This window comes from Mus pahari, chromosome 3, assembly GCF_900095145.1.
Source record: "Mus pahari chromosome 3, PAHARI_EIJ_v1.1, whole genome shotgun sequence".
NCBI lineage: Eukaryota > Metazoa > Chordata > Mammalia > Rodentia > Muridae > Mus > Mus pahari.
In genome coordinates, this window is record NC_034592.1 from 145673659 (window position 1) to 145692125 (window position 18467).

The window sequence follows — 18467 nt, forward strand, 5'->3', positions numbered from 1 at the left end:
GACACAAACCAGAGTGGCCTGTGACAAGCCTGTGACAAGATGCAGACATGGCCAGGAAACAAAGATAAGAAGAGATAGACTATGCTTAGGAGCGAATGAATGTCACACACACATTACTCACACAAATTCTGAGGGCCACTCAGTGCACTCAGTGTGGTTTCTGGGGTGTGTGTGTGTGTGTGTGTGTGTGTGTGTGTGTGTGTGTATGTATACCTGCTCCAATTGTCTCTTAAAAGGGGAACTGAGCTAGGGTGGAGGGCACCCTAACAAATCCCATTCTAGAGGACCTACTCTGAGGCATCTGCCCTCGATCTGGGGATCAGAGTACCACGCTCCCCATTCACCCCCGACCAAACTCATGTAGGGCCACAGCAAGCTCCGGGAGGTTAGAAGTCACAGTTTAGATACTGGGTTGTTATGACCTTGTGCCGATTCCCCTTCCCAGATAGAATTGTGTAAAGCCAGGGAAAGGCACTTCAGCAGTTAGGTGAGAAGCCAGTGTGAGGGATCATGGTTTGCCTTTGATGGCTTTGGAGATGGGACCCTATGCAGCACACCATACCCTCCTCAAGGTAGCAAAAAGACAGGTTCTTTCTGGGGTGACTATTGGGAGTGTGGAGCTTGGGTGGGGGGTGCACAGAGAGCTTGCCCTGTGTGAGACTGTCTGGCTCTGCATTCAGAACCTCCAGGAGGAAGATAACAGTTATAATAATAAAATGACAGCTGGTGCTGGTGTGTCAGGCATAGCAGATAGAACTTTAGAAACACTTTGCACAACTCATTTAAATGTGCTTGTACAATACCCTTGGCAGTAAGCAGCAGATCCATTTCTACCACCTTCCATGGTTAGGGAAACCAAGGCTCCGGGAAAGAGTGTGCCCAGGGAGCAAGTGTTACCCAACCCCAAAGTCTGTACTCCTGAGCATAAATGTGCCTCTACACAGAAAGGTGGGGAACATAGGGGAACTTGAAGCTAGGGTCATTGAAGACACAGAAGTCCTGAGTGTAGAAGACTGGAGATAGGTTATGTCTAGGTCTCTGCAGAGTCACTGGGCAGATGTTGAGACAAATGTTAGCAGCACACCCATGCACCCTTTCTCGTCCCACGAGTAGAAGACGTTTACTCGGGGAAGTGGCACATCTGTCTAAAATCACCTTTGCGTCTGGCTAAAAGAAGCACAGACCCATGGGATGGGGGTAAGCCCCAAGGTGGTGGGGGAGGGGTGCTGCCTTTACCAAAGAGCAGGAGTTATGGATGGCATCTGACCTTCCTCCTCTTCTTAACTCCAATTAAAAGGCTACTCTCTAAAGAGAAGAGGAGAAAAGACAATGAAATGGGCCATTAGGGGTATACGAGAGTGGCCACAAGTCCCAGGGAAGGCAGCACTGGCAGGCCTCTGGGACCCATCTGGCCCTCCAGATCTCAGGGGCAGAATCAGAACCTGTAGGAAGAAGCCACAGGAGGGAAGAAAGCCTCCTAGCCTAGCAGATCCCAGGGCCAAGGCATCCAAAGTTGGTCTCGGCTGGCCATGTCCAGCGGTGCCGTGCTCCCATGCCTGCAGAGGCAGAGGCAGTGAGTGGACTTGGTAGAGGTGGAGGGAAGACATTCTGACTTTGGCTGGGGCAGCACTTCCTGGCCTTGCATGCTTCACTCACTCACACCTTGGGAGGCGAGGAACGGAAGGACCCTGCAACATGTGGCCAGTTCTGCATGGCATTCAGCGATGGCCTGCAGTGACCTGCAAGGCCACACAAAGGCACTGCCCAGCAAAGTCCCTGGCAGTTAAAATGTTTCATAGCTGTGCCGTCCTAGATGGCAGCTGGCAAGCACGTGAAACGCGGCTACCACACCTAGGGATCGAAATGTCTAATCAACTTAATTAAAATAGCCATGGGTGAGGACTAGGGAGATGACTTAATTGGTAAAAGTGCTTGCCCGGCAAGTGTGGGGAGCTGACATCAACCCTTATATGTAGGCCAGGTGCTGTGGCAGATGCCTGGGATTCCAGCGAGGGGAAAGCAGAGACAGGCGGATCCTGAAGCTCCTGGGTCAGCCTGCCTAGTCTGTTCAGCACGCTTCCGACCAGTGAATGAGCCTGCCTCAAAAAAATAAGGCAGGGGCTGGAGAGATGGCTCAGCGGTTAAGAGCACTGACTGCTCTTCCAGAGGTCCTGGGTTCAATTCCCAGCAACTGCATGATGGCTCATAACCATCTGTAATGGGATCCAATGCCCTCTTCTGCTGCATCTGAGGATAGTGACAGTGTACTCACATACATAAAACTAAATAAATAGTCTTTAAAAAATAAGGCAGACAGCTCCTGAGAAACTGTACTCTGTCTTCCACATGTACATAGTACATGTATGCCTACACATGTGCGCTCACATGACCATGCATCTGCTTGTACACAAACACACACACAGACACACAGACACACACACACACACACACACACACACACACACACACTATATGTAGCCAGCAGACATGGTTGCCATCTATTTTCACCAACAGCCCCCACCTCTGATTTCTGCTTCTGTTAATCCTTCTGTTTCACCCCAGCCACACGGGGTTTCCCTGCCTCATTTCCAGGAGCCCTCCCTGTTCCAGGCACACTCCCGTAGCACACCTACACGTGCTTCCCTCTGCACACAGCCTGCTCTTCCCAGACTGCACACTGACTGACTCACTTCGTCTCAAGTGCATCCTTAACTGCCTCCTTCAGTCCTCCCTGGTCACTGGGTGTCTTCTGTAACAAAGAAGGAAGTCTCGGATCTTCAGGCTTTCTTGCCCAAGCCTGGCACACAGTGGGCTCTCCACAAACACGTGCTGAATGTGTTTGGAAGCCTAAGTGGGTGCATAGTGGGCGCCTCTGCCCTGGAAGTCTTTTCCATGGCATGACGCTTGAGAACTGCACAGTCAACCCGCTTTGGGGGCTTCTGCATACGCCGTGTACTATGGCAGTTGCTGTGACTTCAGACCAGGCAGGAGCTAAGTGAGACCTGACAGACAGGCTGGTTAGTAAGGGAAGAGTGAGGGAAAGGTGTTTCATGCTGATGGAAGCACACATCTGAAGAACCATGGTCAGGAGAGAAGGCCCTCCTTGGAGGAACTGTGTCTGAACACAAGTTGATGGCACACTAATGTGGGATGGGCCTGGTGGGGCCACAAAAGGAAGGCTCTAGAAATTCTAGGAACCTGTGATTTCTCCTATAGTGACATCTCTAGAATCCTCACAGTGTCTCCACTGCTTAGTCCTAACTTCTCCCACAGTCGTGGAGGATGGGTCTATATGAAGTCAGACTCACCAGGCACTGTCCCAGTCCCCTACGCTCAGCTGTCCACTGTCCACCCAGAGCTTGCTTGGATGCAGTAGAGGCTGCCAGGTGTTCCTGTCACCCCACCCAAGTCCAAACCCGAACCAGAAACGGGGTGATTTCTGATCCATGGAAGACTCAGTAAATGAGAATCTGAGGGAGGGAGGTCAGGGTTCAACCAACAGAAGGAAAATCCTGAGGTCCCAGTGCCTCAGACGAGTCCAATCACACGGTCTGAGGCAGTGACCCTGTGGGCTGGCAGTGACAGGGTATCGCTCCGGCTGCATTCAGCAGCAAGAGGAGGGAAGACCCAAGAGGAGCCTTTAAGGGGACAGTGAGAGGGGCAGGTAGTGGTGTAATTGAAGGAAGGGACCGGATTCGGGCTTGACAGACTGAGGTGCTGCTGAGGCCTGGCTGGAAGAGCAGTCTTGCCCCATGCCAGCCCTCCATCCCAGCCTGGCCCTGAGACCTGCTGCAGAGACTATTTTTAGAGAGTTGGGTGTTTGCTTGGAGGATTTGAGGCCTGGCTTTATTTTTAACTCCTCTCCCGTGGCAGGCCATGACTGCTCCAGACTAAGGAAGGGAAGTGGAAGTCGGACCCAGCTTTGATAGCCCAGCACGGCCAAAGGCAACAGGACTCGTGGAGCAGAAGGAAGCCTGAAGCTGGAGCTGGCTGGTTTCACCTACTCCCCTGCCTCAGTGTCAGGGAGGGAGGAAAGAAATAAAATGCCTTTAGCCTCTACTCACTGAGCACCCACAGGACTCCATGGCTATGCAGAGAAGCCCAGAGCACCCCCTTCCTCCAGTCATCCTGCCATGACCCCAAGAGGCAGGACCACTGTTGCCCCATTCTACAGATGAGGAAAGCGAGGTGAGGGAGGCAGATAGAAATCCAGTTCGTCAGTGATCTTGGCTTATGGGGCCACCGTCTCTGCCAGACTGAAGCATGGCCAGGCAGCCAACATCTGCCCACGACAGCAGGGTAAACTTGATACCTACTGACCCTGAGAGCTAGGAGGCTGACTCTAGCTAAGGATGAGAGGGTTGAGGTGGGGCAAGCGAATTTGAGGCTTGCCTGTGCCTGATGCTTGTGGGTTTACACTGCTTTCCTCCTCCGTGAAAGACCCAGCGTAGCTAACAAGAAGCTCTCCCGAGAGGAGGAAGAGAGATAAATGATCTCAGCATGGAGCCGGAACGTGGAGTCCCCCCCCCCCACACACACACCTTATACTGTGATAGGTCCTGCCCTGAGCTTGTCACATGGCTGGACATCTCTGGGTCCTCTCGCCAGCCCACTTCTCTCCTGACCTCTAACTTATGGAGGACATGGGGAAGGGGAACTTACAGAGAAAGCTGTGTAACCCATGTAGGACCAGAGCCCAAGCCTCTGACCCTGACCGTGACCTTGAAGTCTCAGGGTCTCCCCATACAGCAGCCACAGCACGGTTGTCTACACCTCTAATTCCAGCATTCTGGTGTCTGGACCCTTCCATGCTGACCTCTGCATCTCCTGAACTCAGCTGAGGAGCCAGGGCCAGGCCAAGCCTCCCAGGGACACCTGGGCATGTGCAGGGAAGGATGCTCCCCTCCTGAAGGTGTAGGCAGCTGGTCTGTCCATTCTCTGCCTTTTCTAGGCAGGCTAAAAGATAAGGTAGAGAGGCCCTCAGGCTGTGCAGAGAGGCAGGTTGGGATGGGGAGGCAAAGACCCTCTTTCCACCACACAGGCCCCTGGCCTTTGTCCATTAGATCCATTTATGTGCCCAGACACCAACTGAAGCTTCACACACACACACATCTCCCACCTGCTCTCCACCTCAGTCCTCCGGGCTCAGACCTAGCCCACCACACACCCTGGCTGGGCCCCACCCCTTCCCAGGCCTCCATTTCTCCATTGTGAACCTGGCACACAAGGCTTCATTCTCCCCGAAGAGCCTTCCATTTGACTGGAGTTTTCTGAGGACAGATTCGAACTGGATGTTTCCCTGAGTTCTCTGCTCACCAAGCTTGGAAGGTCTCCCTAACACGCTACCTCCTAACTCTCTGCCTCGAAGCCACAGCTGCCTCATGTATATTTCGAGAATCCCACCCTGACAACTCAGGAAATTCCATCTACCACGGTCTTCAGACCCTGGGCGGCAGAGGGATTTTGTCCATCTGGTGACTCAGGGAGGAAAAGCTTGGGGAATGGCGGAGCCTTTCTGCCGTTTCAACCCGTTTCTGGGGAGGTTAGCGCACCGCCTGACACAAATGTCAGGAGACAAGCCACAGGGAGGACACCACACAGCTATCTGTGGCATGTCGAGAGTAACCCCTGAGGGCATGACACGTGTGCTTATGTCCTCAAATAATTGACAAAGAAGAAAGAGGTGAAGCACCCGATGTTGGCACTGAAGTTGTGGGGCAGCGGGGGCGGGGCAGTGTCCATCTGGTGAGAGTCCCTTGGAGCTCATCAGGGATTCTGAGGGCCAGTGCATTGCACACTGCTTGGCCCAGAAAGTCCTCTCTAGGCACATAGCCCACCCCTGCAACAAATGCTCTTAAAATATTTGTTAGATGTGCAGGAGTGTTATGGCCACTGCAGAGGGATATTTCAGGAGTGGGCTTGCTCACATTAACCTACTCCATGGTACTGTGAACCTCACCAGGACAGCCCACTGAGGTGGCTCCCAGGAGGTAACCCCTTGAGGTAACTCAGATGAGGCAGCATTACATTCAAGGTACAATGTGCTTTTTTTTTTTTTTAAAGACAGAGTCTCACGTAGCCTAGGCTGGCCTCTCATATAGCCAAGGCTGGCCTCTCACTTATTCTGTAGCTGAGGATGGCTTTGAACTTCTTTATCCTCCTGCTCTGACCTCCCAAGTGCTGAGACTGCTGGTGTGTACTGCCACTCCTGGCTTATGTGGTGATGGGGATCAAACCCAGGGCTCCCTGTATGCTCAACAAACATTCTTGCATGCTAGACAAGTTACACCACAGTTCAGGTTCATGGAAATGTCCAAAACAACATATTCATATTCAGTCATTTTAATAACTTCTTTTTTCCTAAAGATTTATTTATTATTATATGTAAGTTCACTGTAACTGTCTTCACACACACCTGAAGAGGGCGTCAGATCTCATTATGGATGGTTGTGAGCCATCATGTGGTTTCTGGGATTTGAACTCGGGAACTTCAGAAGAGCAGTCAACACTCTCAACCACTGAGCCATCTCCTCAGCACCCCTTTTTTTTTCTTAATAACTTCTATTATAGTCTCTTACTATAACTGCTCTCATGTACCTCTAATTGTTATTGAAAAATCTACTGTACCCAGTTTAGAAATTAAACTCTATTGGAGGTCCTTACATAGAAAAAACATTAGTGTATAAAGGCTCAGTACTATGCATGCTTGTTGTTATGTCTTAAAGCATCCCCATGGACAAGGGGACTTAGACGGTTCCAGTGAGCCCTAATGATGCTTGAATATCTCTGAGAAGTTTCCTAGGTGGACCATTCTCTTAACCAGCCACTGTGAGCAAGGAGAAGGGCCCTGAAGTTTTCACCACCAGCTTGCTTGCTGCTCATGGAGACATTAAAGGCTTTCAGGCACCACGCAGAGAGATCTGGCTAACTAAATCATAGTACCAACAAATTATGGGGAGATATCATGTATCTCTTGAAAGTGTCCCAGAGCACCATGAAGGTAACTGTCATTATGAAAAACAGAAGCAAACAAAAGCAGAAAGATATTCCAAGTGGATTCTTAACAGAGGTCTCTTCAGAGTCCACTGGGGTAAGAAAGGGATTTTATTTTATTTATTCGTCTGTCTTCCCTTAAATTTTAGTGAGTATGCTGTAGAATGATATTTAAGGTGGGAAAAGAGGGGGTTGGAGAGATGGCTCAGTGGTTAAGAGCACTGACTGCTCTTCCAGAGGTCCTGAGTTCAATTCCCAGCATCCATATGGTGGCTCACAACCATCTGTAATGGGATCTGATGCCCTCTTCTAATGTGTCTGAAGACTCACATACATGAAATTAAAACAAAAAGCAAAAAAGATGGGAAAAGAAGGCTGGAGAGATGGCCTCATCAGTAAAGTACCTGCCCCAGGTGTATAACAACCTGGATTGGGATTTGCAGCATCCACACAAAAACCAGACATGGCAGTGGTACCCAGCACGTGAGTGGGTGTGGATCCCCAGATCTCCCACTCAGATGTGAGCATTTAGTTGAAGATGTGTCTGCCCCTGCTGCTTCAGCTTCTCTTCTCTCACCACCTCCTCCTGGGATTTCCTTTCCTCTCCACCCTTCCCCTGTTCTGGAACTAAGTTCTCTGATTTATCTCAAAAAGAACCCGAGGACTGGAATATTTATTATGTGACTCCGTGGGAAGCAATCTGACATGTACAGGCACATTTAGTAAGATTGCGTGCCACAGAAGTTGATCCTGAATCTATCAGATTAAAACGCCTAGAAAGGTAGAAAATAGGAGAAAGTATAGGAAACAAGTTGAACAGTAGCATACGAAATCCAGCTGACTGAGGTGCAGCAGCAGATGCCTTTAATCTGTGAGTTCGAGGCCAGCCTGGTCACATAGTGAGTTCCAGGACAGCCAAGACTACATAGCAAGACTTTATCTCAAAAAAAAACAGAGGTTTGGATTAGACAATGTTTTCTCAGACATCGAATGAAGAAAGGTAGGTGAGTTGGACACAAAGTTAAAAACCTGAGTGCTTCAAAGGACACCAACACAAAAGTAAGAACTGTGTATACTAACTTTAAAAAAAAAAATTATAAAACAAAGCAGAAAGAGCTGAGCATAGTGGCCCATGCTGGTGACACCAGGAGACTGAAGTAGAAGGGTCACAAGTTCAAGGCCACCCTGAGGAACTTAGTGAGATCTCATTACAAAATCAAATAAAGAAAGGGCGGAGGGTGTAGCTCAATATTAGAAAGCTTGCCTAGTGCAATAGCTATTCCTGGTTGTCAATTTGACTCTATCTGAAATGAACTACAACCCAGAATTGGAGGGTTCACCTGTGATCCAGATCTTGATGCTGGGAGTCACAAGTGTGTGACCTGGATCTTGGCATGGAGATCTTGAGGCACCGTGACCATAAAAAGCTTTGACCCAGGCAAGGTAGTACATGCCTTTAATCCCAGGAGACTGAGGCAGGGAGATCTCTGAGTTCAAGGCTAGCCTGGGACAAAGTGCATCCCAGATCCAGGCGTGGTGGTACACACCTTTAATCTGGACCAGACCTTCTACTAGAGGCCTGCATGAGGACTTTGGAAGAAGGAAGATTCGCTCTTTGCCTGCTTGCATTTACTTGCCAGGACATTTGTTGGAACCTACTTCTACAGAAGACCAGATAAAACAATTAGCCTCATGGGACTGAGCAACTGCTAGATTCTTGGACTTCCCATCCACAGCTGCCCACTGTTGGGTTATTTAGACTACAAACTGTAAGCCATCACAATAAATTCCCTCAATATAGAGAGATAGTTCATAAGTTCTGTGACTCTAGAGAACCTGACTAATACACCTACTATGGGCCAAACCCTGAGTCCAGTCCTCGTGACAAGGTCAGGGGCAGGGGACAATTCACAGAATGGGGAAAATATTTGCAAATCACAAAAATTGTGTCTGATGTTGAACCTGAGCTTATATTTGCATTTTAAACAAAAGTCTATGGGGGAAAAATGTGTCTGAGAAGGGGCTTGTCATCAAGCTTGGTGAGGTAAAGCCTGACCAACCCCGTCTTTGAGGAGAAGCTCTATTTTGCGCAAGACCTGAACAGGGGCTAAACTCCAATTGCAGGAAGAAAACCACAAAGTCTACTTGAGCAAACATCCTATGGTAATTCCACTTTAGCAACAGCTAGTCAGGCTACAACAGCGGGGCCACGGAACATATAGATAACCTAAGACATCTTGCAGAAAACAAATAACCTAGCCATCCTGTGTGTCCGGTGGGTTTGCCGCCATGTTTAGTTCCTGCAGATTACATCAGAAATGCAGGTTTTCAAATATTAACTTGCCAACCTGTATGGAAATTCCCCAAGCGTGCTATATAATCACAGTAAATATCCCGCACCCTAGACTCGAGGCTCTCACTTCTAGCCCACTGTGACAGAGACTGTGAGAATCCTTGCCTGCACATGGGGTGACACAGGAGAACATTAGAAGACAACAGCAGAGGTATGCATGAAGCCCCAGCCAGAGAGCTCAGCAAACAAACTGCTGTGGTCCCTGTCAAAGCTGTGAGGTGGATGTCAGCCTTCTCCTTTGAGAAAGGAGGAAAGTGGGAGCTGGAAAGGAACCAGCAACAGGCAGTCAGGGGCCCCACCCTCAACCACAGTCTGTGCTCCTTCCAGAGGGACCCATTAACTATGGTGTAGGCGGGTGTGACAACCAGAGAAGCTGAGGCATCTCCACCTAGATCCATGACCTTAAAAGGAGTTGGGAAAAGAGCTCTTGGCCTCAAAATCCAAAGGCCTGGATCCCTTGGTGTCTGTGGGCATGATGACATACTTTTTGTGCCTCAGTTTCCCCACATGGTCAGGGAATGGTTAGACTACCTCTGAGGGTATGGATGGCTCTAAGACTCAGAGCAAAGCTACCCAATAAAAATGTGATGTAAATAATTCACATACATAATTACATTGTTTCTAGAAACCACCTTTTAAAAAGTAGCAAGAAGTAGGTAGAGTTAATATCAATAGTCTATTTTCCCCTGACATCTGAAATACTGAAATACAAGTATTCCAACATGTAAGCAATAGCGTGTATACACAAGTGTGTGCATCGTATATGTGTGTGCATGTGGGTACCAGGAAGCAGTCTCAGGTGTGGAACCTCAGGAGTTGTCCAACATGGTTGTCTGAGCCAGGATCTCTCACTGGGACCTTAGGCTTACTGATTAGCCCATGCTGTCTGCCCAGAGGCCCTAGAACTCTCTTTGTCCACCTCCTCTATGCTGGCATTACAAGTTCATACAACCACAAAGTTTGTGTGTGTGTGTGTGTGTGTGTGTGTGTGTGTGTTTTATGTGGGTGCTGGAGATCAAACTCAACTCCTCATGCTTGCACAGTTATCAACTGATCATCTCCCTGGCTCTTTATAATTTTTTTTTTTAAATGTTAACAGCTGGGCTGGAGAGGTGGCTCAGCAGTTAAGAGCTCTGACTGCTCTTCCAGAGGTTCTGAGTTCAAATCCCAACAACCACATGGTGGCTCACAACCATCTGTAATGAGATCTGATGCCCTCTTCTGGTGTATCTGAAGACATCTAGTGTTCTTACATATAATAAATAAATCTCTGAGTGGGGCCAGAGCAAGCAGGGCTGGAGCAGGAAGTTGTAATGATATCTGACGCCCTCTTCTGGTGTGTCTGAAGATAGCTACAGTGCACTTACATATAATAAATAAATAAATATTTTTTTAAAAAGTTAACAGCTTACTTTGCCTTCTTTTTTAATAAGACTCTAAAATCTAAGGTGTATTTCCCACATGTCATTTGGGAATAGATGCATCTCATGTGCCCCAGAGTCTCATGTGACAAGAGGCTAGTGCACAGAATGAGAGTCTAGAATATTTTTCTGTCCATTGTCCATCTTAAAGGGGTGAGATACGTTGGTACCCTTCCCTGGCCAGGGAGAGATGTCCTGGTTGTGAACTCTGAGCTTACGGGCATAACCAAGCTGGAAGCCACGAGCTAGTGGCTACAGAAATCAGAAGCCCAGCCTTGCTGAGTCCTGGGAGCTGCTTCCGGTCTCTCTGCATCCAGCTTACAGCACCAAAGCCCCAGGGAGGGAAGAGCCTTCAGGAAGATGCTGCAATCCTGTTTCCTCCTAACTCCAAAACTCCCTTAATTGGAAATTCTGCTGGGCTTGAATTGGAGCCTGGAGCCTCTCCCACTCAGGCTGTATATTCATGAGGCCTCCAGCTCTTCCCAGAGTTCCCTGTACACAGCTTCCACAGTGTGTGATTGTGGGTACCAGATCCTCAGTCCAGACCCCCAGGCCAGCTGCAAGGCTTGGGGACCTTCTCAATGATAGTGTACACATTCAAACGCACAGGTGCTTGCAAGGGCCAGGGCAAGGAACGTAAGAGAACACACGGAAGTATCTCTGCGTCACTAGGGACAGTTTGGGGAAAGCTGTCCTCAGAATTCATCCCTTTGTCTTTAAAACTGAACACATTGACTGACAGTGATTTGCACTGCTGGCTTCTATGGGCCAGTCGTGAGCTCAGCTCCTCCTAATCTCCTCTCTGTCCTATACAGCAGGAGGATCCCACATTCAGAATAGAGAAACAACTTGGGCGAGGCCATGCCGCTGGCACAAGAGACAGTCTATCATCTCATGGTCTTCTGAACCCAGAATACAAACTCTGAGTTGCTCCTCTCTGTGATGTCCCCAGGTGACCTAAGACAGACAGTTCTGGGCACGGTGACAAATGCTGGCGACCCCAGCACTCGGGAGATGGAAGCAAGAGAAGCGGGAATCTGAAGCCAACCTTAGCTGCATGGTGAGTCTGGGTCAGTCTGAGCTGGACAAAACCCTGTCTCAAAGAATAACAAACTGGCTGGGTGGTGGTAGTGCACACCCTTAATCTCAGCACTCTCAAAGGAAAGACAAGCAGATCTCAAGGAGTTCAAGGCCAACCTGGTCTACAGAGTGAGTCCAGGACAGCCGGGGATACACAGAGAAACCCTGTCTCAAAGAATAAAACATCAAAAACTTAACTGATGATTTTATGATTTATTAGTATGATTATAGCTCAGTGGTCGAGCACTTACATAGAGCACCATCCCCAGCACCACAAAACAAAACCAAAACAGGAGTATGCTATGTGCAGAAAGGGGGATAAATATCCCACACAGACAGTTACTTCAAATAATTCATCACCTTTCTAAAAGGTGAAGCTTCTGTTTGACTGTGAGCTGAACTTAAAGTCTGGATGCCAGAGAAGAGAATATAGAATGAGCAACACTAACTTTACCTTAGAGAGTCCCTGCAGGCACCACCTTCGTCAGTCCCTCCAGGCGGGACTCAGAGGTGCTGCCGTGTGGATGTCATGTGCCCAGTGGGACGTGGAGGGAGGGTGCTTGCTTATGTCTGCGGTCTACTCTGAGGTCCCCTCAGTCTGATTATTAGGAAAATATCAGACAAATCCAAATGGAGGACAACATTCTGAAAAATACCTGACTTGGATGCCTTCAAAACTGTGGCCTTCTGGAGAACAGGCTGAAAACCTCATCGGGGTGACAAGGGACAGCAGTGTAGTGCACCACAGTGTCATCCGGGGTGACAAGGGACAGCAGTGTAGTACACCACAGTGTCATCAGGGGTGACAAGGGATAGTAGTGTAGTGCACCACAGTGTCATCCGGGGTGGCAAGGGACAGCAGTGTAGTGCACCCAGTGTCATCAGGGGTGACTAGGGACAGCAGTGGAGTGCACCACAGTGTCATCAGGGGTGACTAGGGACAGCAGTGTAGTGTACCACAGTGTCATCAGGGGTGACTAGGGACAGCAGTGTAGTGCAGCACAGGGTTCTAGATGGGACCCTAAAAAAGAATCTGGGCATTTGCAGGAAAAACGAGAGAAATTCAAATGAAGTCTTGAGTTTAGTGGGTGATATGTGCTGGTGTTGTATGTCTGTGTGTGTTCATGCACATGTAGATACAGGAGTTTGTGTGTGTGTGTGTGTGTGTGTGTGTGTGTGTGTGTGTAAAAATCAGCAGACATTAGATGTTCCTCAGTCACCACCTGCCTGCCTGGCCAGCAATCCCAGAAGTACACCTGTCTCCACCTCCCAGCAGTGATGTCATCACCCTGGCTTTCCTTGTTGCCTGTCTGGAGGTCTGACTCACGCCCTGAGGCTCACCAGTTAAGCGCTTTGCTGAGCCACCTATCGCTGCACCTCTCACTTGAGAAATGCTTTACAGCAACCTAAGAAGTCAATAGTACAGATTTGGTGGAAGGAGATGCAAACTCTTTGCATCTCCTCGCAACTTTCATTTCTTAATATTTACTTTATTTTTAATTATGTGTATGTGGGAGAAGTGTGCATGTGTCTGCCGCATCCGTGAGAGGACATGAGAGCCCCTCGGACTGCAGGTACAGGAGGTTCTCAGCTGCCTGATCTGGGTGCTGCAAAGGTCACATGGGTGCTGGGAACTGAAAGCCGGCCCTCGGCAAGCCCAGTATTCACTTTCAACCCCGCAGCCCCCTCCACAGCCCCCTCCACAGCCCCTCCTTGCAACTTTTCTAGAAAGTTAAAATCAATCCCAGCGTAAGCATTTTATCTTTCCACCAGTGCTCCCTGAACTTCATAAACGTAAAGTGCTTGTCACATAAGCATGAGGGTCTTGAGTCTGAACTCCAGAACACATGAAAAAAGCCAGGCATGATGATTCTAGCACGGGAGAGGCAAAGTCAGAAGGATCCCCAGGGTGCTCTGGGAAGCCAGCAAGCAAGTCGTGATTTAAAAGACAGGGTGGATAGCTAGCTCCTGAGCAGGGTTAACCTCTAGTCTCCACATGCAGGCTGTCTATACACATGTGCATGTATACACTATACACATACTCATGCTGTCACACACAGAGACAGACAGACACTCTCACACACACACATACACACACAGAGGCACACACACAAACATACACACAGACACTCACACACAAGCACACTGCCACACACAGACACACACACACACAGAGCATACTCTGTCACACACAGATACAAATACACAGAGATGCAAACATACACACTCTTACACACATAGACACACACTATCTCTCTCACACACAGATACACACACTCTTTCACACACACATATACACATACACACAAAGACACACAGAGAGACACACTGTCACACACATAGACACACTGTCACACATAGACACACTGTCACACACAGAGACACAGTCACATACACAGACACACTGTCACACACAGACATACTGTCATACACAGAGACACAGTCACACACAAAGACACACTGTCACACAAAGACACACTGTCACACACACAGACACACTGTCACACATAGACACACTCTCACACACAGAGATACAGTCACATACACAGACACACTGTCACACACAGACATACTGTCACACACAAACACACTGTCACACACAGACATACTGTCGCACACAGAGACATACTGTCACACACAGAGACTCAGTCACACACATAGACACACTGTCACACACAAAGACATGCTGTCACACACTCAGAGACACATTGTCACATACACAGACATACACACTCTCATACATACTCACACACAAAGACACATAGTCTCACAGAAGCACATACACAGAGACACACACACTCACACACATACAGACACACAAACATACTCTCTCACTCACACACACACATAAACACATGCACACACAAACGTGTGCATACACACTGCAAACTCACACTTCTTTAATGGCATTACACCCACCCATGAGAGCAGAGCCCTCATGACCCAATCACTTCTTAAAATTCCCAGCTCTTGAGACTATTGATACAGCAACCACATTTCCCCTCGAGTTCAGACAGGAGGAACATTCTAACCTTAGCAGACTCTAACTGAGAAGTCTTAAGAAAACTGCCCTTAATTTCCTTCCTATTTTAAAGTACTGCTGGACACTCAGAATGACTTGAAGTTTAAGGCTGTACAGGCTTAGGAATCGGAAGGCTTGGACTTAAGACTTTTCCTGCTTGCTTTCCTCATGATATCAGGCACTGTTATGTTTTGAAATGGAGATGTCCCCACAGGCTCATGTTCTAAAGATTTATTTATTTATTTATTTATTTATTTGTTGTTTTATGTGTATATGCACGCACCTGAGTATATACATACATTATATTCATACGTGACCCGCAGAGGTCAGGAGAGAATGTCATATCCCTTGGAACTAGACTTAAAGGCAGTTGTGAATGCTGGAAACCAAACCCGGGTCCTCTGCAAGTACAGCGAGCTCTCCAGCCATATGCTCACATAGAGCAGCGAGCACTCTGGACTTCTGAGCCACCTCTCCAGCCCCCACAGTCATGGTTTAAATGCCTGTCCTCTGGCTGGTGGCACCATTTTGGAAAGCATTGAAGGTGAGACCTTGCTGGTAAAAGGTCACTAGGTGCAGGTTACTCTTAGCCCACGTCCTGTCTCACTCTTGGCTTCTGGGTCCACGCAGGAGCAGCCGGAGCCTCTACCACACTCTCCAGCCACCATGAACTGAGTCTCTCTGCCCTGACACACAAAAAAAATAAGGGATGCAGGCACTTTATATTCTTTGGGCCTCAGGTTCGCTCTGTCAAATAAACCTGTTGACTATCCGTGACTATTGGCCCTGTTCAGCCTGTACTTGGTGGGTACTATAATGAACCTTCCAGGTTCTGTCTCAGGACCCAAGGGCTTCCTTCTCCCACAGACTACCAGCTCTCTCTAGGGATTAACCTGGGCTAAGGGGGGCTGTCCAGCCCCCAGGCCATGCTCCTTTCTGGAGAAGAGTCTGAATTCCATATAGAGGGTCCGACTTCTTCATCCCAAATTGGGATGAAGACTTTGACAGTCATCCCTCCACAGAGCATCCCATGTGGTTGATGGAGGCCTCTCTGCCAGCCCCATCCTGCTTCCTCCCTTCTCCAGAGTGTTGATCCTAAGAGTGCTCCCCACGAACACCCTCAGATCTCTATCTGAGTGTCTGCTTCTGGGGGAGACTCACCAAGAGCACTTTAACCTGTCCTGGCTTTCTCAACCCTCGGAACAGCCCTGTGCATTCAGATGAGGTTAACGAGCTTTGAGAAGAAAACGCAACTGGCCAGAGAAATGGACAGTTAAGAAACGGTGACACCATATGGAGAATCTCAAACCTTCTGGGCTAGTGTTAGACAAAGCTCCTTATTGCTCCAAGCCTCATTTAGCTGCTCTAAAATAGCACAAGAAAGCTTGCAAGGCTGCTAAAGGCCTGGGAGAGGTCCAATTGTTTAACACACACTAAGGCAACAGGAGAGACCTCAATCTGCTTTACGATGAGAAGACTCAGGGATAGAAAGTAGATGGTAGGGTGGGGGTGAACGGGAGACTGGATAGGTGAGCAGGGTTGGGTGAATGGGAGTGTAACTAATGGTTGTTGGATGGTTAGGTGTGGATGTGGCTAGATGGCTGGATGGTGGCGGGGTCATTGAGAGAGTGGGAGTGGATATCCCTAAGAATAAAAGGGAGGTTGAATGAATGGAAGTAACTGAAAGCCATGGTGGGTAAGTGGACGGACGGACGGACAGACGAATGGACGGACTCACTCCTTGTTTTTACAATGGATGGCATAGTTGGGTGAATAGAGACGTTTGGTGAATTAGGAATGGGTAAGTGGTCGAGTAGATGTGTGAGCCATTGTGTTAGTAGTCAGGTAGGAGACTGGACAGCCAGGGGAGTGAAAAGGGGTGGGAAGTTGGCTAGCGGATGAAGATGGGTGTGGCCGTGTGGGCGGATACTTTGCTCGGGTGGCTATTAAAGTGATTGAGAAACAGGAAGTGTTCAGATAGGTAAAAGGGTTAGGTGAACGGAGGAGTTGTTTGTGTGTCAGAGTTGTGAAGGGATTGTAGGAATGTCTGGGTGGGTGACCGCTAGGCTTGCTGAATGAATGAATGAATGAATGAATGAATGAATGAATGATGGTCTAGGTGGGTGAGGTGGGCGAGTGACTGCATGGTAGGGTGGGTAAGCATTGAGTGGAGTGGGTGAGTGGATGGCTCTCTGAGACAAGATCTGCCGAGGATTGGGATAGGGTGGATGGCAGCCGCTGAGCAAATGACTGAGGCGCGATGGTCAAGCGTGTAGATAACTAAATGCATGAATGACTCGCACAGTAGAGAAATGCCGGACCAGTCTTGGCTCGGACCTCCTAGGCTTTGGGTATCCACCGGGCACCTACCTGGAGGCGGCGATCTCGGCCTTCTGGCGCGCGATGGCTGCTGCGCGCTGGGCACCTTCGACCCCGTGCTCCACCTTCTGGAGGACCTTGCTGCTCTTGAGCGGCAGCACGCGGCGCTTGGTGCCCTTGACCAGCACATTGTGGCGGTACTTGCCCTCCTCGCGGTGGCCGTCGGGCAGCGTGGTGCGGCCGTAACCGTGGCGCAGGTTGTCCAACCACTCTCCCTCATAGCGCAGGCCGCTGGAGCGCTCGCTCACGCCAAAGCCCGAGCGCTTATCGTTCTTCCACTCGCCCATGTAGGTCTCCGTGGTGGTAGCGTCGATGTCGGCATCGAAGGGCGCAGCCGCGTCGTCCGGGCCCTCGGCGCCCTCGGCCAGGCTGCCAGTGGATGCGGCATCGCTGGCTCCGGAGCTCAGCTCGCTCTTGAGGAAGCTCAAGCGGCTACGCTGGCTGCCCAGCGAAGTGCGTGACTCTGAGCGTCGCAGCCGACCCAGCAGTGTGCCACGCGTGAACAGCCCTTGGGGACGCGCAGCTTCGGCTGTGGCCAGCAGACTGAGCGCGAAGCCACCGCGCGGCACCGGGGGCGAGGGCAGCGTGGGCCCATCTGCCGCCGGCGAGTCCGGAGCCACCGTGCCATTGCTGTGCTCGCTGCGCAGTGAGGACAGAGAAGTGCGCAGCGGAGAACGCACCACCACTGCCATCCCGTAGGGCACGCTTTGGCGCACACCGTAGCCATGGCGCATGCCGTTGGTGAATTGGCCTTGGTAGGTCCCTGCGGGGCGGGCAAAGAGAGCTGTGTCAGTTAAATGGTGGGGACTTGGTGAGCTCCCCAACATGGACAAGAAGGGGTGGAGCCCGAAGAGAGCATAGGTCATTCTAGGGACAAGGAGTGCATGCTCCCACTGGTGGGAACCTCAAGTGTCCAGTGAGTTGGGTGAGTCAGAGAATCAGCGAGAAGCTGTGGTATGGAATCTTTGGGATGATATAAACGCTCTCATGGTGGGAACATGCTAAGGTCGCAGGTAGGCAGCCGAGTGTGAAGTGTGTGAATCCGTATGTTACACTGTAGTTTTCCGAGCAGGTCAAGCTGTGAACTCTACTTAAGCGAAGTTTAGAAACGGTAGCTCTGGGCAGCACTGTGTGGAGGGCCGGTGCAAAGCAGTGTGCACGCAGCCTGAGAAAAGCCCAATGGGGCTACCTAACATAAGGCTGTGGTGCAGTCCTGGGT

At 49.7% G+C, this 18467-nt stretch overlaps 1 protein-coding gene across 1 annotated transcript in view; it reads right to left on the reverse strand.

Annotated features, from left to right (window-relative positions):
- The window catches only part of Jph2 (junctophilin 2), a 61860-nt gene that overhangs the window by 22439 nt on the left and 20954 nt on the right, over positions 1–18467 (reverse strand). The window contains exon 2 of the mRNA XM_029536561.1: positions 17240–18011. Coding sequence (XP_029392421.1) covers positions 17240–18011 — 772 coding nt within the window. The remainder of the gene's footprint in view (positions 1–17239; positions 18012–18467) is intronic.